The following is a 23,708-nucleotide window of genomic DNA, read 5'->3' as shown; positions in this document are numbered from 1 at the left end:
GTGCTGCTGTGGCAAAATACCGTGATAGAACCAATTTAGGGAAGGAACGGGTTTGGTTCTCAGTTCCAGGACCATCCTTGTGGGGAAGCAAAGCATCTTTCCTTTCTTGACTTTTCTTCTCTCAGAGAAAGTCTCCTTGTTGGTTAGCTACCTGAAATATCATCTCTCTCTCTCTCTCTCTCTTTCGAGACAGGGTTTCTCTGTGTAGCCCTGGCTGTCCTGGAACTCACTCTGTAGACCAGGCTGGCCTGGAACTCAGAAATCCACCTGCCTCTGCCTTCCAAGTGCTGGGATTAAAGGCGTGTGCCACCACTGCCCGCTACCTGGAATCTTTATGAAAAAAAATTTTTCTTTTTTAAAGAAAAAATTTTAAAGAGATAAGGAGCCATTTTTTTTTTAATAGTTAGAGATATGGAGTCTCCTCCAAGCTCATGATCTTCCTGCCTCTGCCCCACGTGCTAGGATCACTGGTATACTGTATTGTGTCCAGCAGCTATCGGAGCTAACAATCCATCCTCATGGGGAGTCCCTCAGTGCCAGCCTTCTCTGGCTGTTTGGTACTTGAAGGCATGTTCCATTTGTAGAGACATTTAAATCTGTTAGAAACCCGTACATATTTCTTTAGTTTAGGGAAATGTCTTCAGTTGTCTGTCTCTTTGTTCCATTTTCTTTCTCTGAGACCCTGTTAGATGGATACATATTTGCACTGCTCCCCAGGGTTTCTGTTTCCTCAAGTCCTTCTCGTCCCCTGAGATGGCCCAGAGTCCTGTGATTTCCCTTGGGAAGTTTCTCAGCCACAGCCCTCTCTTCTTCTCTGGATGCTGTTCCTGATCCTCAGCTGTCCCCTCGGAGGGTTGTGTGGCCAGGTGTGTGTGGAACCTCAGCTTATAATGGGGTGTCTGGGTCTGCTGTATGAAGGCAGGCTGGGATGCCGGATGCAAGGCAAGCCATTCTTCTCAGCTAACCAAAGTCATGCTAAGGTTCTGTTCATGCCCAAGGGGCCTCCTTACAACAATGTTGTTTTGTTTTTAAATGTGTATATGTATTTTAGCTGTGTGTGGATAGGTGTGAGTGCAGTACCTATAGAGGCCAGGAGAGGGTGCCAGATCTCCTGGAGAAGAGGCGCTGAGATCCAAACTCAGGTCCTTTGGAAAAACATTGTGTTCTGTTAACATACACATACACACACACACACACACACACACACACCTTAAGAACAGGTTTGAAAAACACAAGAGTGGCCGGGCGGTGGTGGTGCATGCCTTTAATCCCAGCACTTGGGAGGCAGAGGCAGGTGGATTTCTGAGTTTGAGGCCAGCCTGGTCTACAGAGTGAGTTCCAGGACAGCCAGGACTACACAGAGAAACCCTGTCTCCAAAAAACAAAAAAACAAAAAGCAAAAAACCAAAAAAAAAAAAAAAAAAAAAAAACAAAACCAAACCAACCAACCAACCAACCAAACACAAAAAAACCACGAGAGTGAGCATATTCCTGTTACCAGTTGTTCACTTTGTATGACGGTAGGTTTTCAGCATGTGTATGGATCACCGTGTAGTGTGACTGGATCACAGTGTGGCTATTCCTTGCTGCAGCCCATGTAGGTGCTGAGTTAATCCGTCCTGAGCTACACAGGTTGCACTTGGCTCACTTGGTAACAGATGCCCTCAGCCACACATCCTCACGGTTCAATTCCTGTATCCTATAAACTTAATGCAACAACTTATAACACTTGGCATCTTAGAGCTGATGACACACTGTGGTCTGAACACTGCCTACCCAGAATCACTCTTCTGCTATCAGTGGAGGGAAGGTGTGCTCTGATCTCCAACAACTGCTTCAGCCTGGCTGGTTTCTGGAATCTCTGTCTCCCAGATACATAGACTCAGCTGGACATTCCAGAGATATGTTCAGCTAAGACTGACCATGGTCTATATTTGAGGAAAATCTACACCTCAGTCTGGTTGGGGTGAGGGATGAGCTCCAAACAGGTCTTTGTGGAAAGACCTTGACAAACTTCCTGAGGAAGGGTCAATGTGTACAGGGGAAAGAGGCTAAAAAGGGTTGGGCTCACTGACATTTGGCTTAGTGGCTTTGCAGTGTTACCAGGAAGTAGGGATACTTGTCTGCTGGCCCTTCCTTGGAACAGAAACGTACTTCTGTCAAACTGAGAGTGTCAATTCTCTGGAGGCCGCTATGTGGTCCTGGAACATGGCCACCAACACCACCTTGGGACTACTGTGGGTGACGGTGCCAGTCCTTACTGGTCTGTTTTGCTGGTGTTAGCATATAGACACAGAGGGCCTGTGGACTGCATTCTAAAAACTCATGCCAAAATACAAAGAAAGGACACTCTTGACCCCCTAGCCAGGGCTCCCAATGGATCTACCAGCGTGCTGCTTAAAGTTCCCTTGTTCTGCTTACCAAGTTGACTCCTTGGGCACGTTATTAAACGTCTAGGTATCTTAGTATCCTGTGTAAAATTGCTTATCATCGTCCACAACAGCATTCCAGAAACTCAGCAAATAGTAGGTCAAAAGGAAGGCTTTCTGTGCCTGCCACTATCACCTACCCCAGCCACCTAGTGGCTACTTTGGGACTACGTAAGGAGGTAGAAGGTTAGATAGATACTGAGAATGAAGGCTTCCCAGAGGCTTGTCCCTCCTGGAGCCATCTTGGAAATGCCCTTGTAGAAGCTGGTCCACCCCACCCAGGTAGACAAATGGAAAAAGATGAAAAAGGAGTATGTGCTGGCTTTCTGGGCCAACAGGAGTCATCCTCTATGTCCTCAAAGGATGCCTCTGCCAGATGTGAGCCCTCCTGTGACATTCAAATTCAAGGCCAGAGGTCTGTTCCAGGAGTGAGTGGTCCATAAACCATGCCTTCTTACTGGTCTTCCGGACCACCTATAAGGGTTAGCCTGACGAGCCTGACTTTCTTCGCCCTCTCTTCCCCAAATGCAGCATGTATATAAGAAGAGTCCCCAAACGTGGATAGCTAAGTGGCTGCCGGTTGGGCCAAAGCATTCCTCTGGCTCCTGACCTAGCACAAGCGCCCCCAGTCCTGCAGTGCGTCCCCGCTCCCTGCGTGGCCGCGTAGCCTTGCACCCACATCCGGGGTCTCTGGGCCCAGGTCCTGGAGTCGCGCGTCCCCGGGTCTCTGCGCGCGCCCGGGCGCCTGACCCGCCCCGTGACGCATTCGCAACCGTCCGGAGTCGCGGCTGGCCAGCGCGCGCCCGCGGCGCCGGGGCACGCGCCTCGTGCACGCGCCCGGCCACGTGACTCCGCGCGGCCAACCGGCGCGCCGGGATTTAGGGATAAAGCGCGGCCCCGCGACAGTTGCGGCGGGAGAGCGGCGGGGCAGAGAGCGTGACTCGCCCGCTCCAGTGCCACCGGTTCCCGCTGCGCTTGCCGCCACCGTCGCCGCGCAACCATGTCGGAAGAGAAGCCCAAGGTAAGCCCGGGGACGCAAGCCGCCGCCGATTCCGCGGGACGCAGGCTGGGCCGCGCGCAAACAGGGCCCGCGGGACCGCGCCCGAGCCTCCGCGCCCCTCCCCCACCGGCCCGCGCCCCTCCCCCACCGGCCTCGCACTCCGCCCCGGGCTCCGCTCTAGCCCCGCCCCCGGCTGTGCCTCCCGCCACGCCGAAGCTCCGCCCCCGGGCTAGCTCCGCCTCGGGTGTAGCCACGCCCACGGCCCGAGAACCCGGAACTTGGGTGCTGGTGCTTGGTTAGCCCGGGCTCTCTCTCTCTGTCCGACCTCACTGCCGAGACGCGGCTGTCCTTCGCGTGCGGTGCGCAGCGGTGCACGCGTGGTGCCGCGCGCGTGAGGCTCGGGGCGCTCTGAGAGCTGCACCGGTGTCGGAGCAAGGCTGGCCGCTCCGAGCTAACAGTGGTTCCCCCTCTCCTCGGCCGCATGCCCTCCCACTCCACGGCTGTGGTCTCCGGCAGTCGGTGCGTGGGAAAGGCCAGGGTTGCCCGTTCCAAATTGAACAGTTTTCCCACCCTCACCTCCCCTGCTGGGGGCAGTTTTATCCAACGGGAGATAAACATTGGAGCCTGACATTCTGTGCTGTTGACCCTCGGCCTGGAGATGACCACTCTCTTGCTTCAGGTGAGAGACCCCAGGAGCCGGGCAAGCATCTGGAATAATGCCATGGTACCATGCTCAGCAGCCGAACCCAGAAATATCTTGCCTGCAGGGCCCTTACCTGTAATTTCAGCTCAGCCTTGGGTCCTACCTGCACCATCCCGGATATATTTTGGTGTACAAAAACCCAGGGGGCTTTTGAACAGTAGGCAGATGCTCTACCAGTGAGTTACTTCCCTCCCCCGGGGCCCCCTTCCCCCCCCCCCCCTTTTTTTTTATACAAGGTTTCTTTGTAGTCCAGACTGTCCTGGAACTCTCTAGATCAGGCTGGCTTCAAACTCAAAGAGATCCTCCTGCTTCTGCCTCCTGAATGTTGAGATTAAAGGAGGGTGTCACCAAGCCTGGCCTGCCTTCATTTGGTTTTGCTGTGTTTTGAGACCAGTTTCCCTGTGTTAGTCAGGCTGACCTCCACCTATACTCAGGAGGAGTGCTGGGGTATCAGGTGATGGCGGCCACTGTGCTAAACCCTCCTCCTCCTCCTCCTCTTCCTCTTCCTCCTCCTCCTCTTCCTCCTCTTCCTCCTCCTCCTCCTCTTCCTTCTCCTCCTCCTCTTCCTCCTCCTCCTCATCCTTCTTCTTCTTCTTCTTCTTCTTCTTTTTTTTTTTTCCAAGACAGGGTTTCTCTGTGTAGCCCTGGCTGGCCTGGAACTCACTCTGTAGACCAGGCTGGCCTCAAACTCAGAAATCCACCTGCCTCTGCCTCCCAAATGCTGGGATTAAAGGCATGCGCTGCAACCCTTCTTCTGAATTTACTTGCTAATTAGAGAACTCCTGGCCAGAGCCAGGCATCCTGCCGTTGGAGGAAAGCATGCCTGAGGCCTTTTCACCTCTGTCCCTGTTTTTGAACAGACGACATCCTTTTGGGAACTGGGTTAGAAGTCAGTACATCTTGGGACCTTGAGTGGTTCTTACTTCTCACTTGCAGACTTCGTTTTTTCTTTTCTTTTTTTGTTTTTGTTTTTAGATTTATTTATTTTATGTAAGTACAGTGTCACTGTCCTCAGACACACCCAGGAGAGGGTATCGCTCCCATTACAGATGGTTGTGAGCCGCCATGTGGTTTCTGGGAATTGAACTCATGACCTCCGGAAGAGCAGTCAGTGCTCTTAACCGCTGAGCCATCTCTCCAGCCTGTGGACTTTTTTTTCTCATGTTGAACCCACCCTTTGGAGCAGGTGCCCAGCTCTCCAAGCAGTGCCACTGAGTCACTGGTGTCCTGAGAGTGAGTTGGGGGAAGTCTCATACGCAAGGAGATGGGACAGTGGTGTCCAAAGGTGTCCCTTCAGGTCCCTGTTGGGGCCTCTCTCCTGCGAACCATTTCTCAGACTAGAAAGAGCTATGCTCCTACCCAAGGCTGTTAGGACCCAGCACAGGGCAGATTGCTTTCTTCAAACTCAAAGAGATCCTCCTGCTTCTGCCTCCTGAAGGTTGAGATTAAAGGAGTGGGTCGCCAAGCCTGGCCTGCCTTCGTTTGGTTTTGCTGTGTTTTGAGACAGGTTTCCCTGTGTAGCTCAGGCTGGCCTCCACCTATACCCAGGAGTGCTGGGGTATCAGCCCCACACCTGAGCTTCCTGACACTATTCTACCGGTTACTTCAGGAATAAAAACGTTGCCGAGGATATTCCAGAGAAGCAGGGAGCATGCTCCGTGGAACCATGGGAAAAAAGCTGGCCTGATTACTGGGAGAGAGCTTGGTCTGCAAGCAGAGTGGGGGATCTATGTCCTTAGAAATCAGTGGTTCTCGGGAGCTAGAGAGATGGCTCAGTGGTTAAGAACATTGACTTCTCTCCGGAGTACCAGGGTTCAATTCCCAGCACCCACATGGCCGCTGACAACTATCTGTAACTCCACAATCTGACACCCTCACATAGATCTACATGTAGGCAAAACACCAATGCATACAAAATATTAATTAGTTAATTAATTAATGGTCCCCAAGGCTGATGAGACAGCTCAGCAGTAGGATCACTGGTGGCTCTGGATTTCAGAGGACTTGGTTCAAGTCCCAGCACTCATGTTTCTGCTGACAGACATCCGTAACTTCACACCTAGAGGATCTGGAACCTTCTAACCTCCTTGGGCACTACCTACATGGGATTCACAGACACACATGCAGGCAAAATACTGGTACACATTAAAAAGATAATAAATTAAGAAGTGCCCATGAGCTCTTTCATCCGCTGTAGCTGAAATGGCACATCTCATGGGCCGCGCAGCGCATGCTCTGAACAACCCAGAGTTGCTTCTGTGGCCCATAACAAACTTTTTGTTTAAAGTGTGTGTCCAAAGCACAACAAGAAGCGCTGACTTTGCCTTTGTCCAGCAGCTTGTGTGTATCATGATTGTATAAAAACTACTGCTGCACCATAGGATTTATCCTCCGGTATGGAGGATGGAACCCAGAGCCTTGAGCACATAGCATTCTTTAGAGCTGTACAGAGCCCCGGAAGAAAGAGCAGAGTCTGAGATCAGAGGGCCTGACGGAACCACAGCCTTTACCCTGCCGACCCCAGGAGGACCACAGCCTTGACCGACTCCACTGGATTCCCTCAGGGTCCCCTAGTGCTCTCTGGTCCTCCACTCTTGGCTTTATGTTGGCTTTTCTTATCAGTCATATCGAGCCAAGTATAGCCCGCAAATGTGTGTTTTTACTAGCCTCATAAGTAATTTTAAAACAAAGATGGATTTTCTTTGGCTCTCCAGATTTAATGAGCAGAGTTTTTGTCTTTGAGTTGGTAGTCTGTAAGGACTGGCTTCACACTGCAGTTTCTATCACTGTGCTTAACAAATGTAGGTTAAAAATAAATTCGGTGTAAAAATAAGACAGTCACACGAGCAACTTTTAGTTGCTGGGGGAATTTTGAGAATTAGGTTGGTTTTAATGACTCAAAACAACACCCTTACCCAAGGACTTGCACTTTAAACCCTGGTGATTCTGAGCTGGCTTTTGAGACCCATTTTCTGCGTGTCTTGCAGGAGGGTGTGAAGACAGAGAACGACCACATCAACTTGAAGGTGGCGGGGCAGGATGGCTCAGTGGTGCAGTTCAAGATCAAGAGGCACACCCCACTGAGCAAGCTGATGAAGGCCTACTGTGAGAGGCAGGTGTGTGCTGGTCAGAGGAAGGAGCCCTGCGAGGCGGGGAGGGGGCCACTTGTGTTGCAGGCTTGCCGTTGCTGCCCTGGATCTTGGTATCTGCATGTCCTTATAGTGTGTCTTTTCCTGGGCTCTGTCACAGTGGTAGCACACTCCTCTAGGGCCAGCACATGGATCTCTCTGGTGAAGCCCCGTGCTGTACTCAGGTGTGGGATCAGTGCTGGTTGGAAGTCCTCTTTCTGGTAATCCATCCAGTTATGCTGGTGTGTGCTGCCCTCATTTGACAATTTGATTTTTTTTTTATGTTATTTAGGAAAGGGAAGAAACCTGTGACCCTGTCCCTTCATTATCGTTTCAAAAATAGCAAGCTGACTGACTTTGTCCCCAACAGTGACCCCCTGGGTTGTCAGTGTCACTGAACTCATGGCCCTTGTACACACTATGCTTGGGTCTGTCCATCTATTTATTCTTATGAAGGAGCTTTTGTCAGGCAGGCACGTTCTAGCTTGCCTGGAAGTCCTTGGACTTCTGGTCTCGCTTGCTCCTCCGTTGTCTGCCTCAGCGGCTGCCTGGCTTACCATACATGCACCTAGGTGCCAGTTCCTGTCGGAGCCCTGCCATCTGGTGGCTCTTGTAGGGGCCCTGCCCTTTGAGGATAGCAGCATCTCATTTTGGCGGTACAAGGTTTCCCTGAGTGCTTGCCCACACAGCTGTGTGCGGTCCTTTGACTTGCTGTAAGCACTCTGAAAGGCAGTGCATGCCTCCTTTCCCACCTCATGAGCCCTGCAGATGGCACCCTTGGCCTCCTCTCTCCTGGGGTTTGACCTCAGACACTTCTCACCTGTGAAAGGTGAGACGGAGCTTTCTGATGATGCCACGTCCCCTTGTGCCCTCCCAGCTGAGTCAGCTGCGTGTGCCGTGCGCCACCGCTTGGACTGCACGTGTGTAGGTGTGTTCCTTGCCAGTGCTGTGTGCTTAGTCCGCTTGTGTTTGCATGGGCTTCTGGCGCTCCCGGGTCTTCTGCTGAGAAGGCAGCCCTGTGTTGGAGGACACACACTAGGTCAGGTACCTCAGCGCTCTCAGGAGGTACTGCACAGCTGCCATCCCACAGTCTTGGGGGAGTCCTTCCGGAGACTTCCTTTGTTTCCCCTTGCATCTTTTTCTGTGTTAATTCCCTGTTTTTGCCGTGGAACAGCATCTCCCACATCTGGCAGGGACTTGCACATCTGGCTGCATGTAATAGTCTAGGCTGAGGTGCACTGCTCCTGAAGTTGCCGTAATTCTCTGTCAGCGTCCTGTGTTTTGGAACCCGAGTGACATTCTGATTCTCTGATGTGAGATCTCAGCAGGGCCTCAGGAGGACCCTTCCCACTCTGTCAGGGTGCTCTCTGGGCCCTCCCTGTCTGTAGACTTGCCTCTACCTGCCCGTGCTCCTGCGTAGACAGACTGCGCCTGTGCCGCCTCACACTGGGAGTACCCAGCTCTCCTGCAGGCAGCCAGTCTCTGTGTTTGCCTGGGACGGTTTTCTTCCTTTCAAAGATTTATTTATTGTGAATACAATATTCTGCCTGTCTGCATGTCAGAAGAGAGCGCCAGGTCTCATCATAGATGGTTATAAACCACTATGTAGTTACTGGGAATTGAACTCAGGACCTCTGGAAGAGCAGTCAGTGCTCTTAACCTCTGAGCCATCTCTCCAGCCCTCCAGAAGTGCTCCGTCTGCTTATTTTTTTATTTTTTCTCTTTGTGTGTGTGCGCGCGCGCATGCCTTTAACCTTCCTAAAAGCTTTAAATATACATGTGTTTTAACTTCTCCATCACCTTCCTTTTTTTCTGCCTCCTGATGTCGAAGAAACTGGAAATAATAGAATTGATGTTATACAGGGTTTGCTAATACGTTTAGGAGACTTGGAGTCGTGCAAAGTAGAATTCAGCTAAAGGAGTAAAACATTCCACGGACAAAAGGGCAGCCAGGCCTGTTAGAGAGAAGAGAGACGTGGGGTGCTAGGATGTAAGTGTTTATTCTCAGGGACTGTTAGCGCTAGTCTCGCAACAAAGGCGACAACCCTGATTGACAAGCAGCTGCTAGACCCATACCCCTATCCTGTAACGTGCACCTCACAAGGCAGCACAGGGGGACTGAGCAGGTTCACAGCCAGTGGTAAGTCTTGGCCTGGTATAATGTCCCCCGTTCTCTTACTGATAAATGCATGATGCGGTTAGGTAGCAAGGTTACCCAGGTAAGAACTATCTGAAAGAGAACAGCACTGGTGCACTTAAAATAATTCTGGCGCTATGCCATATCTTTGCTGCATAAACCTCCCATCTGCCTAAGTGACCAGACTTGTAGTCTCCTGTCTCTGTTTAAATTGTTCAAAATGTAACCGGGGCCTGGGACCTGAAGGAGATGTAAGGATGCCGCTGTGTGTGGAATTCACAAGCCTGTGGTGTATGTAAGTTAGCAAACTCTTCTGTTTAAGGCCGCCTCCTCTTTGGGCATTAGCCAGAGTCAGACTCGTGCCATTGTATTACACAGCTCTTCCCTTCTCTCTAAGTGTGTGGAGTGACTTCTCACTGGGAAGGCATGTCGTTTCTGTAACTTGCATGGTGCTTTCTTCTTCCTCTGGTCTGTTCTCACATATCTGAGTCTTCCCTTGAGTGCCCTCAGGTCCTATTTGTATTTAAGAGTGAAGCAGCGAACCCCTGAGGGAAAGACAATTCCTGTGTGTGTTTTGATGGATGTGGCAGAGGCTGTACATCCACAGGGTGGTATGTTACAAATGGGGGCTCTGGGGGCCTAGGTGCTGCTCTGAGAGGCTCTGTTTCCTGAGGAAGATTGCCTCCAGACTGCATCCAGCATCTGGGCTACAGCTGGAAGACTGAGGGGTCTCTGAGGCACATTGGAGGTGCTGGCTTTTATTAGCCTACCCTGGACACCCATTGGTCAGATCTGTCTTGACAGAGCTCTGAGCCCACATCTCTAGGAAGCCCTGCTTATTGCTGTGAGAAAAAAACTGCCTTGGCCTCAGAGGGTTGTGGGGGACTTTGAACCCTTGGAGATTTATGTCCAAATTTTCTTTCTTTTTTGTGTGCATGGGTGTTTTTGCTTGCATGTATGTCTGTGCACGGTACGAACGTCTGGTTTTGCTTGCATGTATGTCTGTGCACGATACGAATGTCTGGTTTTCACAGAGGCCAAAAGAGGTCACAGATCCCCTGGAGCTGGAGTTACAGGTAGTTGTGAGCTCCCATATAGGGGCTGGGAACTGAACCTGAGTCCTCTGTAAGAGCAAGTGCTCTTAACCTCTGAGCTAGCTCTTCAGCCCCTGCATGTGAACTTTCAAAAAGTTGACCCAGGGCTTCCTGGTCTCACCATCCCTGGGGCCCTGAGATTTTTGGCTCCAGCATACATGGGATTCCAGTGTCCTTAGTCTTGTGGCTTCAGACTCCAGCCAGCAGAGAGCAGTCATCCCTGGGTTCCTTCCTGGAGGCCGTGTCTTTCCTTCAGTCAGCAGTCACAGTTTATCCTATCTGTCCTGTTTCCGGGACAGCAGAGCTGCCAAGGTAGAGGGCGTTTCTGTCTGGTGTTGACCTCCTTCCTCTGACAGGCTGAGGCCCACTGCCCTCCTTTCAGGTCTTTCCTACTGTGTTCCTCACAGTCTTCCTGACTATGGCCCTCGTCACCTGACCTGGTTCTCTCTGGGAACTTTCCAGAGGAGGAAATGATACTAGAGGACAGAAGGGAGGAACTTGGCTCAGCTTTCCTTCTGAGAGGAAGTGAGAGGCAGAATCAGGACGGGCCTAGTGTTGGGATGAACTGGAGACTTCTGAGGGGGTTAGTGTGAGGCAGCATGTGCCGTAGGTTGGGAGCCACCATGGCTCCTTGTGCTCCGCTGGCTCATGTGTGCATATGCCAAATGCTTATATTGTTGTTGGCTCTGAATACATGTCTCCAGGTTAAACTGTGTTATCTGGGGATAGCTAATGCATTTCCTTCCTTTTCCCCAGGGCTTGTCAATGAGGCAGATTCGATTCCGGTTTGATGGACAACCGATCAATGAAACAGACACTCCAGCCCAGGTATGAAGTATCTGTTTCCAGGTTATGCACCATTTCTAGTATCTAACGGAGTCCATTCGGAACACTGTAATTTGAGAAATGGCTTGTTTCCACAATGATTTTTTTTTTAATTTATTTTTATGGGCATTGGTGTTTTGCCTGTGTTATGTGTGTCAGTAGATCTTAGAGTTCCAGACAGTTGTGAGGTGCCATGTGGGTGCTGGGATTTGAACCTCTAGAAGAACAGTCAGTGCTCCTAACTGCTGAGCCATGTCTCTAGCCCCCCCCCGCAATGATTTCGATTGTTAGATTTCTGATTTTGATATTTTGAGATTGAGTTCTTAGACAAGTGGTAGTCAGACATACCTTTGCTGTTTAGTGATAGTCCAAGTGTAGCACCCCTACTCTCAGGACGATTGCCCAGGAATCCACTGTGAGGGCTGTTGTAGACCGCTCCTATGCTCCTAGGGGCTTAGCGCCAACCCTTTTAAAATTTTTAATTAAAAATATTTTTGTGAGGGCTGGATAGTCAGCTCAGTAGTTCAGCACACTTGTTCTCGCAAATGATCCGGGTTTGATTCCCGATACCTACATGACAGCTTACAACTGTCTTTAACTGTAGTCCCAGGAAATCTCATGCCCTCTTGTACCTCTAGGCACTGGACGCACATGTGATGCATAGACATACGTGCACATAAAAATTAATTAAAAATATTTTTTGGGGGGGGCTGGGTGGTCGTGGTGCATGCCTTTGATCCTAGGATTTAGAAGTTATAGGTAGGCCGATCTCTGAGTTTGAGGCTAGCCTGGGCTACAGAGCAAGTTCTAGAATAGCCATGGCTGCACAGAGAAACCTGTCTCAATTTTTTTTTTTTTCTTGTGGAGTTGGAGAGATAGCTTAGGGGTGAAGAGCCCTGGCTGTTTTCCCAAAGGACCTGGCTTCAATTCCTAGTACCTACACGGCACCTCAACACTGTCTATAACTCCAGTGTTAGGGGTTCCAAGAATTCTCTATGCATTTGGGGCACATAAACTCACATATCTACATATACAGACACATAAAAACAAAAGATAAATGAATAGTAATTTTTCTGTGAACGTAAAATGTTTATCTAAAAATGATGGAGCTGGCAAGATGGCTTACTAGTTGGGTGCTTTGTCATCAAACCTGGTGACCCGAGTTCATGTGAGTGCCCCTTGCCTCATTAAAAATGTATTCAAGTATCTTAAAATGCTGACATTGCAGTATAATATACGCAAGCACACAGTGTATTCTGTGGCTGATGAGCCTGGGTTTTTTTTTTTTTTTTTTTTTTTTGGTTTTTCGAGACAGGGTTTCTCTGTGCAGCCCTGGCTGTCCTGGAGCTCACTCTGTGACCAGGCTGGCCTCGAACTCAGAAATCCGCCTGCCTCTGCCTCCCAAGCCTGTCTTTAATGACCCCATTTCCCTCTTAGTTCTTAGCTCTGACTGTTCTTCTGTGAATCTTGTCAGAAGTCGGGTGGATAAGTAGTTACTGTGACTCCACAGTAACCTTTTTACTCAAACGCTGCCCTCCAGCCAAGGTGACTGGGCTGTGTCTAGTGTAGGGGAGCTGTTTGGGAGCGTGGGATCATTGTGAACTTACTTCTGACATTTTCTGTCTCCTCTCCCGGGCCCGCCTTGGCAACTTGACTAGCTGGAGATGGAGGATGAGGACACCATCGACGTATTCCAGCAGCAGACAGGAGGAATAGCCTCCCGAGGGAGCGTCCCCATACCCAACCATTGTCCTGACATGTGCTATTGAGCGGTGACCATCCAGCCACATCAATCACACAAGAGTCAGCAGAAGCCAGAGTCACCGAACGATTCTCCTTTTCCGACGCGCTTGGAGTGAACTACGTACAGACCGCACTGCAGGGCGAGAGCATTACATAACGTGGCCGTTGGGAGGGTTTGCTTTGGGGGAATGAGGCGTGAGGTTTTGGGGTTTGTTTTTGTTTTCATTTCTGTTTTCCTCCCATCCCTAAAATTTTTTCCCCCAAACATGGGTCTGGATGTAGACTCTCACCCTATGGCCTGAGTCTAATTCCCTAGAACTGTGGTTTCCTCTGGTGTGACTTGTCCTGATCAGGTAGAGAGAGCTTGTGGTCACATTACCCAATGGGCATGCCTGTGGGATGTGGGGAGGGGGCAGAGAGGCAGAATTCCACCTGTTTGTTACAGGCATAGAATATTTGAAATACTGTAAGTTTGAGCTTTGTCAAGCATATGGTAAAGTTAAAGGAAAAAGACCAATGCTTCTTAAGAAACATGAGGAGTCTTCCTCCTGTGGCCCAGGCGCTCCTGCACATGCCCACTTCCTTCTCAGTATCTGGTAGTGGGTACATGGATAAGGGTGGTACAATGAAACCCACTCTCTTCCCTTTTTATAATGTAGAAGAAAGAAATTGTCATGTCTCATTTGGAAATTGAATGTGGCCTCAGATTTCTCCTAGTACTTGCTTTCGATATGTAATTATGGTTTCTGTATAAGAAGGTAATTGGTTAAGTATCACGTTTTCAGCGATGTTGTGTAAGAGACCTGCTTTCAAGTGTGGTTGCAAAAGCAAGCCCGGGAAAGGTGACCTCATTCTCACGGATTGTGCTGTGCAGCTTTCCAAGTGTGTATTAAAGTGACACATCAGTGGGAGACTTCAGTTCTGCATTGTGGGGTCAGTTAAGTGTCCATAGTTCCTGCCGTCATCCTTCTGTAAGGATCCATTGCTGCTTGATGGCCATCTCTGCCTTTTATAGTCACCCGACACTGACCTACCATCTCTTGCTTGCTTAAAGTCCTGAGGAAAACGGTCCTGTTCCTGTTTGCTGCGTGGGCCTGGGTGGGATGTCTGTCGGCTCTGTTGTGTTTATTCACCGGTTTGTACATTATCTGTTGTCCTTTACTGCTACTGTAAACAGTAAATATAGTTTGGTATTCTGTCTCTTGGCCTATGTTAAACACTGTATTTGGAGGCTGGTCATATGTCACAGCTCACTGTTGACAGTCTGTCCAGTGAGGTCACTCAGATGGACAGACAAGGCAGCTGCTTAGCTCACTCTGCAGCATGTGCTGGTCCTCAATCTGCACATACCCCTTGGCTCTCCTCCCCTAGGTGTGTGAAGATAAGGTGGGCTTTGGGGGCGGGGTGTCGTGTGGGGTTATCAGTCAGTTGCGGACCTACTAATCGGCTTTGACAGGAACTGATGCTGATGTGGCTGTGAGGGGTTTCTGTACTTAGCTGAGACAAAACCAGGGTTGTCATTGCCTGAGCTGTGTTAGTCTATCAGTTGAGCACAGGCATCAAGCTCTTAATTCAATGTGTGCATTCAAATACAGTACAGAGCCAGAGCCCTTTTCTAGGTCTCTCAGTGCTGTCCCAGAATACGTGGCAAGCAGCCTAGAGGAGCAATTTATGGTTTGAAGGTGCTTCATCATGACAGAGAAGACTAGGGTAACTGGAGCATTAGGCTGCTTGTTGAGGGAGATCAGGAAGCAGTTAATCCTGTCAGGAAAAGGCCCTTAGGGTATACTCAAAGGGCAACTTCATTAACACTCTAGGCATTTCTTAACTGAATCAAGTTTCTGGTCAGCCAGACACCCAAATACATCACTGTAGAATCTACTTGCCTCTTAAAATCATGTGTTGCATAGTACAAAACACATTTAGTCTGTCTCTGAGTGCCCACCCCCAAAGTTCAACGTCTGCTCTGAGACGCAAGACAGTTTTTGAATCGTGAGTCCCTGTAAAATAAACAAGTTATTTCTAACATACAACAGCACAGAGTCAACATGCCTATTTCAAAAGGGAGGGATTGGAGCATAGCAAAGATTAGGTTGAAGCAAGATCAATGAAAGCCAGCAGGGCACAAACCAAAGCCTGCTGCTCCGTGTCTAGCGTCAGGTTCTTGGGCCACGGGTCGTCTCATCCCACAGTTGTGTTGCCTGAGGTGCTTGTGGTCTCTGTTGGGCCAATACTTGGTATCTACAGCATTCATCAGTGAACACCCCACCCTGCTGGCATCTCTAACATCCGGGGATCCCTACCAGATAACCTCTCCCTTCTCCACACAGTGGCTTCTCAGGGCCTCTGTACAGGAAATCTGATATTCCCATTTCTTGCCTTGTTTCAGTGGCTCTCTGGACTCTTGGCACAAATTTCCATTCTTTCTTCCCTCCTACATCTTGCAAATGTGGACGCCACCACCAGATTTGGCTGTCAGTTCCAGATGAAGCCTGGCATCCTTAGGCCACAGTTGCAGCCACCTCTGTGTGCTCTTGGGGCTGGGAAAACTTCTACCTCCTGTTTTTTTCAGCAGCGAACCCTGAAGGGTCTCTCTGGGCACTCACCTTTCAGATGAATTTGCATTTTCATACCCCGGGGCCCTCATTTCAATAGGCACTGTACCTACTGTCCCAGTGCAAGGTCTCAGACAGCTCTTGGGTGGCACTAAATTCCTTTTGTTCCAAATCCGCCCTGCCCTCAACTGGGTCGGATCTCTCCTCACCAAAACACACTTCCCACGTTTCTCTGGGCCACTTTCTACTTGCTGTCACTGTAAATCTGGATAAATGTGGTGAACAAGAACCATGCCACCGCCTGGATGTTAGGTAGGCTGCCCTGAAATCCCCTCTGCCAAACAGCTTAGCCCATTCCTTTTGAAATTTGGCCTCACTCAAGTTTTTGAGATGCAGGGAAATGACAGCTAGAATTGTTACGGGGAGTCCACCAGAGAAGACACTCGGATACAGTCTACAGCCAACTGGAAATCTATTACAGCCAGCTGGGACCACACTTAGGTATTTGGGACTCAAGACTAAAGAACACTGCTTTGCAGGGGTTAAATCAGTAGCAAAATTACAGTTATGAAGTAGCAGCAAAGATAATCTTATGGTTGGGGGGGGTCACCACAACATGAACTGTGTTAACGGGTTGCAGCGTTAGGAAGGAAGGTTGAGCACCGCTGGTTTCGAATATAGAGTAAGGTGGGTTTTTTTTTAAAAAACTTTTTCTAATTTTTTAAGAATAATTCATGTATATGAGTACACTGTCGCTGTCTTCAGACACACCAGAAGAGGGCATCGGATCCCATTACAGATGGTTGTGAGCCACCATGTGGTTGCTGGGACTTGAACTCAGGACCTCTGGAAGAGCAGCCAGTGCTCTTAACCACTGAGCCATCTCTCCAGTCCTGAGTAAGGTGTTTTTAAAGACAAAAAAACCACATCCTGCTAACTCAGTCAGCAGTTTGCAGGGAGAAGTTTTGTGTAAGCAGTTTAAAAGCAGTTAGCCAGAGGAGGCTCTGCGTAAGCTTTAACAGAAGCTAAGTTAGCTGAGGCGTCTTGACCTCGGGTTCCTAGAATAGAGCTGAACAACTGTCCATGAGGCTTCCCATCAAGGAGATCAGATTCTAGTTAAACCTAAAATGGCCTCAGCAAGAATCCAAGACGGAGGAAACTGCATTGTGTTGTCCTGCCACAGGATGTGACATGAAATGGTTGCCAGCCGAGTTTCTGATATGCTCCTTGTTCACCTCTGGGAGAAAGCTTCCTGAGCAGTCTTAACTACCTGCATTTCTTGGCGTTCTGGTCTTGCGGATTCTCACCAGAATGGTCCTCTTAGTCCTGCTCACAGCGTTTCAGGGCTAGTCTAGCTCGCAGCTCTGCACCTGTCTTCCACTTTTCTCCTTAAAACTAGCTCTGGGGCTGGACTGGAGAGATGGCTCAGTGGTTAAGAGCACTGACTGTTCTTCCAGAGGTCCTGAGTTCAATTCCCAGCAACCACATGGTGGCTCACAACCATCTGTAATGGGATCTGATGCCCTCTTCTGGTGTGTCTGAAGACAGCGACAGTGTACTCACAATATAAATAAATAAATCTTAAAAACAACTAGCTCTGAAGAGCTGCACCTCATGGTCAGGCTTATCGCAGCAACTGCCTCTGTTCATGGTACCTACTTTACTATTTTGTTTTCTTGCTACTGGGATCAATACCTGACACGAAACATCTTACCAGAAGTTAATTTTGTCTCAGGGTTTGAGGGGATACAGTCTATGATGGTGGCAGGTGGTTCTAAGGCAGCAGCAGCGTGTGACAGCTGCTTGCTCACGCCTTAGCTGACTAGGAAGCAGAAAGAAATAGAATCCAAGCCGATTCTGATCTCAAAATTCACCCCCCACCCCCTCCACCCCCAAGGGACCCACTCACTCCAGTGAGGTTGCATCTGTTAAAGGTTCCACCCTGACCAGCGTTCAAACATAGGGGCACGCCTCACATTCAAATTGTCCCAGGGAATCGGGGCTGCCACATCACTTGGATATGTCAGAATAGCTTGTGCTTCTATAGGCAACAGCAGGAGGAACCGTGTGCCCTGGAGGCTGGCTTTTGTCTTGTGGGTAGGGCGTGGGGAGGGTTACGCTTGCGTGAGTTTTCACCCTACATGGAACTGGAGTAGCATCCTAATATTCTTTTTAAAAATGACAAATGCCATGAATCTAATGCCTCAAATCTTCTGAGTTCAGTGGATGTTTGCGGAGATAACAGCTACTTATCTGTGCTCAGGGTCCCAGCAGGAACTTTCTTTGTCCGAAGTACCTAGTCCTGGGAGCCCCTTTGTTAAGAGAACCGAATCCGAGCTGTATCTCTCATGTCCACTCAGGGAAAACAGTTGCGTACCCAAGAAGATACCAAGCGGGCTGGAGAGATGGCTCAGCGGTTAAGAGCACTGACTGCTCTTCCAGAGGTTCTGAGTTCAAATCCCAGCAACCACCTGGTGGCTCACAACCATCTGTAATGGGATCAGTGTCCTCTTCTGGTGTGTCTGAAGACAGCTACAATGTACTCATATAAATAAATAAACCTTTACAAAAATCAAACATTAAAAAACACTATTAAAAAAAGAGAAAGAAAAAAAAGAAGATTCCAAGCATCTATCTGGTAGCTCCGTATGAGGAAGTACAGCTTCCTTGGCAGAGTCTTGACTTTTTTGGCTACAGAGAGGACAGGATATGGCCCGGGGACTTTATCCTTCCTTGGTGAACCAAGGTACTCTTTCTCAGGCTAAAAGTGTCATCTTCAGCTGGGCGGTGGTGGCGCACACCTTTAATCCCAGCACTTGGGAGGCAGAGGCAGGAGGATTTCTGAGTTCGAGGCCAGCCTGCTCTACAGAGTGAGTTCCAGGACAGCCAAGGCTACACAGAAAAACCCTGTCTCAAAAAAGAAAAAAGAAAAAAAAAAGTGTCAAAGTGTCATCTTCTCAAATCACCTGGGTCTCAAAAGCCGGGTGTAGTGACACAGGTCTTTAATCGCAGCACATGGAAGACACAGGCAGAATCTTTGTGAGTTCGAGGCCGGCCTGAGCTAAAATATTGAGTTCTAGGACACCCATGCCTACATAGCGGGGAAAACAAGTTTCACGATCTGGACAGCCACTCATGAGTGGAGTGCCAGGCGCAAGGAAAAGAGTGTCATTCGGGAACAATCCATGATGGGCCATTAGCTCTTGTAGGATTTTTCAAAACTAAACGGCCACGGGGCGAGCTACGCGCAGCTTCACGGTGGCGTAGGAAGGTTCCAACGCTGAGGGTGAAGCTGGCCGAGAAGCTTCTGGAACCCGAGCTCCGTCAGCCCGGGGCGCCTTGACCGTGACGGCGCGAGGCGGACCCCAGCGAGCCTCTGTCTGACGCTCCCCGGCGCGCCACGTCACCCGCGCGTGCCCCGGATGCATTTGCGGCCGGGAGCCCGCGCGACCCGGAAGCAGCCGTGGGCGTCGGAGCGGGCGGGCGGGACCGGCGCGGATGTGGCGAGGCTGCTGAACGCAGGTTCCGCGGTATGGCGGGGACGGCGTTGAAGAGGCTGATGGCCGAGTATAAGCGTGAGTCAGGCGGCGCCCGCGTTCCCGTCTTCTTCCCCATAGCCGCCCGCGGCGTGGCCTGGCATGGCTCGGTGCGGGGCGGGGCGAGCGTACTGGGCCCGGGCTGCGGGAGCCTGCGTGCGGAAAGAAGGCCGGGCTGTCGCCGTCACCTGCGCGCCCCGGCTGGCTGCAGCGGGGCAGGCCCTGAGCGCAGAAGCTGTGCCTGGCCAGCGCCGCCATGGCCCTGTGACCCGGGTCTGATCCCTGAGCCCCTGTGCGCTGCGCATCTGCCCTCCCGACAGTTGATGTTGCGGGGCGACTACCGGGTGATCCCCGAAAGGTGGTCGTGAGGTCGAGGAGAGTTTGGGGAGAAAGTTAAAAGTAAGCAGAATAACGACTCAGACCTCGGGCCACGCTGCAGGTGCGAGTTCCTGGGGCAAAACAAAGTTTCTCGGACATGGGCTCCGGGCCGTTTCCTTGGATCCGGATCCGGATCTGTATTTCTCTCTGTTTTACTTTTTCAGCCTTGTTTGTAGATTGAGAAACATCATCCCCTTTATCTTAAAGAGAGAGAGAGAGAGAGAGAGAGAGAGAGAGAGAGACAGAGAGAGAGACAGAGAGAGAGACAGAGAGAGAGACAGAGAGAGAGACAGAGAGAGAGAACGAGAACGAGAACGAACGAACAGCAGTTAGGCTCCGGGACAGGGGTTTAAGTTCTGACAGCTTCTACCCAAGGGTATTCACGTTAGAGAAAAACTTATCCCTCACAAAAGCCTCAACTCTGATGTCAGACAAAACGTATTGTCAGTTAGTTTGAAGTCGTGAATCACTTCAGTGTGTGAGAGAGAAAGAATTTGGTTAAAGAGGGAACCCTAAAATCGGAAGGCTGGCGAGGAGCTCAGGGGGTTCACAGAGGAGAGGGCTCCACCTGCTGTGGTTTCTTGGAAGAGGAAATAAAAAGGGCAGGGAGCTAAGGGTGGCCCCAGGCTGACAGCTAGTCTGGGACCAGTGTTACAGCCATATGGAACTGAGTCATGCCGGCGACTTGAATGGACTTGGGTTGCAGCCCTGAAACACCCAGCTGTCCCGGCTGGACCCAGGCCCGCTGACACATGGAAACCATAAGGTCATCAATGGATATTGTGTAAGCCTTCGACAACAGTGACTGGGAAATGCATCCAGCAATATCAAACACGAGGAGAGAGGACAGTTTCTTCCGTGTCCCTGTAGATCCATTAAACGTCCCACTGAGTGTTTTTCTTCTTTTATGGTGTAAAAGGTTTGTCCTCTGTGTTTAAGACTAGGTAGAGTCAACAGGCACATCCAAGGGTAGACTAGAGCATAGGCAGATTTGGGTAGGTGTTCTTCCATACTGATAGTACTGCAGAATTAGGGGTGATAGGACCTTGGGTGTGGTTCATTGTCTAACTCAACAAATTTTATTACTTTATGTATTTGAGTGTTTTGATTACAGGTAGGTAAGTGTGCCATATGTGCGCCTGGTACCAGTGGATGTCAGTAGATGACATCAGATCCCCTGGGACTGGAGTTGCAGCTGGTTGTGAGTCTCTGCGTGGGTTCTGGACTAGAACCTGGATCTTCTGCAAGAGCATCTCTGAGTCATCTCTTCAGCCCTGGTGCTTTTCAGGCTCCTTGGTTTTATAGGCCGTTGAATAACAGCCGCAAAAGCATGAGACTGTGCTCAAATCACAAAAAGAGCCAAGCCAAGACCTTAGACGGCTCCCAGGCTCACTCTCTTGTACAAGTGCAGCGTCCTGAGCGTGCAGAGACAGATAATGGATGTCCCCGCCTCTGTCATTCACTCTCTACCTTCTTCCCTTGAGACCTGGCCTGTCACTGAACATGGGGCTCATCACTTCAGCTACCGTGGCCAGCCAGTCAGCCCCAGACATCTTCCTGTTTCCGCCCTTGCCTCCGTCTCTGGGGCTGCAGGCACCCTTGGTAAATAAAGCCTGCCTCGTCTTCATACGGGTGCCAATGCTCAAACTCGGTCCCTCTGGAAGAGCAGCGTGTGCTCTTGTATTCTCATCACATGCTCCCACAGCCTTTCTTCTGACTGTGACAGACAAGGGAACAGTGGCCCAGGGCTGCTGTGACATTGTCACCACCCAGACAGCTTACCATAACAGACACCGTCTCATGGTTTGGAGGCCTGGGCTGTGACCCTAGGCAGGGTGGGTTCTTGGGGAAGGGCCTTTCTGCCTCTCAGCACTAGAGTGCTGGCTACTGTGGGTTACTTAGCTGTGTTATCGTAACTCCTACCTATCCTGTACCGCCCTGTGGCCATCTTAGCCTGGGTGTGTTGGTATTCAGATTTTCCACTTGAAACGTCAACAGTTACTGGCTCAGGGCCCAGCCTAGTCAGAATGTTCTATTTAATTCTGGTGCATCTGCCGAGACTCTGTTTCCAGACAGTGTCACAGTTCCCAATTTGTGGTAGACTTGAGATTGTTTTAAAATTACATTTGTTTTTGTGTATTTTTGTGGGGGCAGGCAAGTGCCACCGTGCATGTGCAGAAGTCAGGACAACTGGCAAGTGTCAGTTCTCCCTTTCCTCTGTGTGGACCCTGGGAATCTTGGACTCAGCTTGGCAGGAAGTGTCTCTGCCCACCCTGGCAGCACATCAGTGTGGTAGCATGAACCAGAGCTAAGCTGTTTGCCTAAGGCCAGACACAAACACAGACGTGGAAAGGCTGAGGTCCCCGTGTTCCCGTTAAGGATCTGCTCTCAGTGCGTCTTCTCTTTGTTTCCTGGCCATGCTGGTGCTCCTTGCTATGGTGTACTGTACTGCCTTTTCATAAGCAGGCATTCATTCAGGAATTCCCAAAGCTGGGAGCCAAAACTTTCCTCAGGCACATCGCTACAGTAATGACCCGCTGAGTAACTCGGCGTCTGTGATGCCCTGCTTGCAGATCAGAGCATGACAGTGATCCAGAGTCTTCATCTTCTTCCCAGGACCACCAGGAGTTACCAACACACCAAGTTGTCTTTCTTTTCCTTTCTTCATATTGCACGTTCTATCTCTGGAAAGTGTGTGGTTTCCTTTTGTTTGTCTTAATAGGAATTATACAGTGTATGCTCTTGGTTTGCTTTGCCCTGGCACCTCTTGCCCAGCCTCGAGTCTCAGCTTGCTTTCTCGCGAACCTTGTGACTGCAGTTCCCTTCCGTGCTCAGTGGATTTCTTTTCATAAACAAACCAGAGTCCCTCTGTTCTGCTGCTGGTAGACACTGAAGTTACTTGCAGTTTGATTCTTGAAAGTCCTGTGGCTGTGAGCAGTTTTGAAAATCTCTTGGTGGACATGTGCAGGTTTGCACTGGGAGCATAGTGAGACCCACGCAGCATGTGAGTGACCAGCCAGCGTTACCAGATATGCTAACTGCTTTTCACTGCAGTTTTCTGGCGTGTGTCATGGCCCACCACAGCTGAGTATCCTGCTGTGGAGACTTTTCACTTGTGCATTAGCTTTGGGTCTTCATCTTGTCTGGTAGGTGTAGTGAGGCAGTAGCATCCTTTCGCGTAAAAAAAGGCCATCTCTGCCTTTTTTGCCACATGTCTGTCTCTGGCAGACTTCACACAGGGCTGACTTTCTTGCTGGACTGCAGGATCCTGTATGTTCGGATGTGCCACATCCATGTTGTGAGTATGCCCTGCCCTGGGACCCTTCTGTCTCTCCTCCCTGCCCCTCCTAGTAGTACCAGTCTGCTTTCCCTTACTAGAGTCTTGGTGCTCCCTTCCTCGGGCCTCTGCATTCAGCACTGTTTCGCTGGACCTGTCCGTGCTTTAGTGTCCCCTTACCCTTACCCAGCAGCAAGTGATGAAATAGAACGGGCAGTTACAACTGTTGTGTAAAAGTTCTGGCAGGGCTTGGCAGGGTGGAGTGAGATTTCACTATAGTTCTCTGAGTTGCCATTGGAAATTTATTGTTATTTACTTCTGGGAATTTCCACTGATACTTTGATATCTTCAGACCTGTTGACCCTGAATATTCACAGAAAAGGGACCTGTTTCTTTTCTTTTTAAAGGTTTTAGTTTTAGTCTACACATATGGTCTTTTGCCTTTCCACATGTCTGTGTACCAAGCACATGCCTGGTGTCTGCAGAAGCCAGAGGAAGGAGTTGGATCTCCTGGAACTGGGTTGTGAGCTGCTGTGTGGGTGCTGGGAACTGAACCAGGGACCTCTGGAAGAGCAGCCAGTGTTCTTAACCACTGAGCCATATCCCTAGCCCAGCGGTGTCCTTTCTAATGCAGAGTCAAAGCCCGTTGCGTGGTCAGTGTCCTTTCTAATGCAGAGTCAAAGCCCATTGCGTGGTCAGGCTGGCTGTTTAAACACTTGCTGCCTGATGATCAGTGGGACATTGCCAGCTTGTGGCTGTGACAACAAGACCTGCTGTGAACATCGTGTGCTTGTCTCTGTGGAATCGCACTTTGGCTTCTCCTGAACAAACTCCTGGTCACTGTAAAAGGAGCCAACCAGTTATTAGTGTGAAAGGAGCCACCCAGTTGTTAGTGTGAAAGGA

At 50.0% G+C, this 23,708-nt stretch overlaps 2 protein-coding genes and 1 long non-coding RNA gene across 4 annotated transcripts in view; all 3 read left to right on the top strand.

Moving 5' to 3' along the window:
• The first annotated feature begins 3,332 nt into the window (after positions 1–3,332).
• On the top strand, positions 3,333–14,264 carry Sumo3 (small ubiquitin like modifier 3). Of its 2 annotated transcripts, none has more exons than XM_028773923.1 (4): positions 3,333–3,450; positions 7,120–7,248; positions 11,248–11,319; positions 12,975–14,264. In XM_028773923.1, the coding sequence occupies exons 1-4, from the start codon at positions 3,430–3,432 to the stop codon at positions 13,083–13,085; spliced, it is 333 nt and encodes a 110-aa protein (XP_028629756.1). In that variant the 5' UTR covers positions 3,333–3,429; the 3' UTR covers positions 13,086–14,264. The 2 variants fall into 2 exon arrangements, with proteins under 2 accessions (XP_028629756.1, XP_028629757.1); XM_028773924.1 differs by lacking the exon at positions 3,333–3,450 and adding an exon at positions 3,864–4,108.
• A 4,821-nt stretch (positions 14,265–19,085) lies between these two features.
• The window catches only part of Ube2g2 (ubiquitin conjugating enzyme E2 G2), a 22,576-nt gene continuing 17,953 nt past the window's right edge, over positions 19,086–23,708 (top strand). The window contains exon 1 of the mRNA XM_028773936.1: positions 19,086–19,189. Within this exon, the coding sequence (XP_028629769.1) occupies positions 19,147–19,189 (43 nt within the window). The 5' untranslated portion in view covers positions 19,086–19,146. The remainder of the gene's footprint in view (positions 19,190–23,708) is intronic.
• LOC114626524 overlaps positions 21,198–23,708 on the top strand; it is a 5,865-nt gene continuing 3,354 nt past the window's right edge. Inside the window, exon 1 of the long non-coding RNA XR_003712252.1 lies at positions 21,198–21,208. This is a non-coding gene — a long non-coding RNA (uncharacterized LOC114626524). The remainder of the gene's footprint in view (positions 21,209–23,708) is intronic.

The sequence above is a fragment of the Grammomys surdaster genome, unplaced genomic scaffold (assembly GCF_004785775.1).
Source record: "Grammomys surdaster isolate TR1022 unplaced genomic scaffold, NIH_TR_1.0 237, whole genome shotgun sequence".
NCBI lineage: Eukaryota > Metazoa > Chordata > Mammalia > Rodentia > Muridae > Grammomys > Grammomys surdaster.
Note: the sequence above shows the minus strand (reverse complement) of the source record. Positions and strands in the feature narration are given on the sequence as shown.

What these genes read in the sequence shown, in the direction of transcription:
- Sumo3 (XM_028773923.1), top strand. Translation starts at nt 3,430, where the DNA reads ATGTCGGAAGAGAAGCCCAAG. An exon ending in AGGCCTACTGTGAGAGGCAG is followed by an intron (nt 7,249 to 11,247) that starts GTGTGTGCTGGT and finishes CCTTTTCCCCAG; the next exon opens with GGCTTGTCAATGAGGCAGAT. An exon ending in AAACAGACACTCCAGCCCAG is followed by an intron (nt 11,320 to 12,974) that starts GTATGAAGTATC and finishes CAACTTGACTAG; the next exon opens with CTGGAGATGGAGGATGAGGA.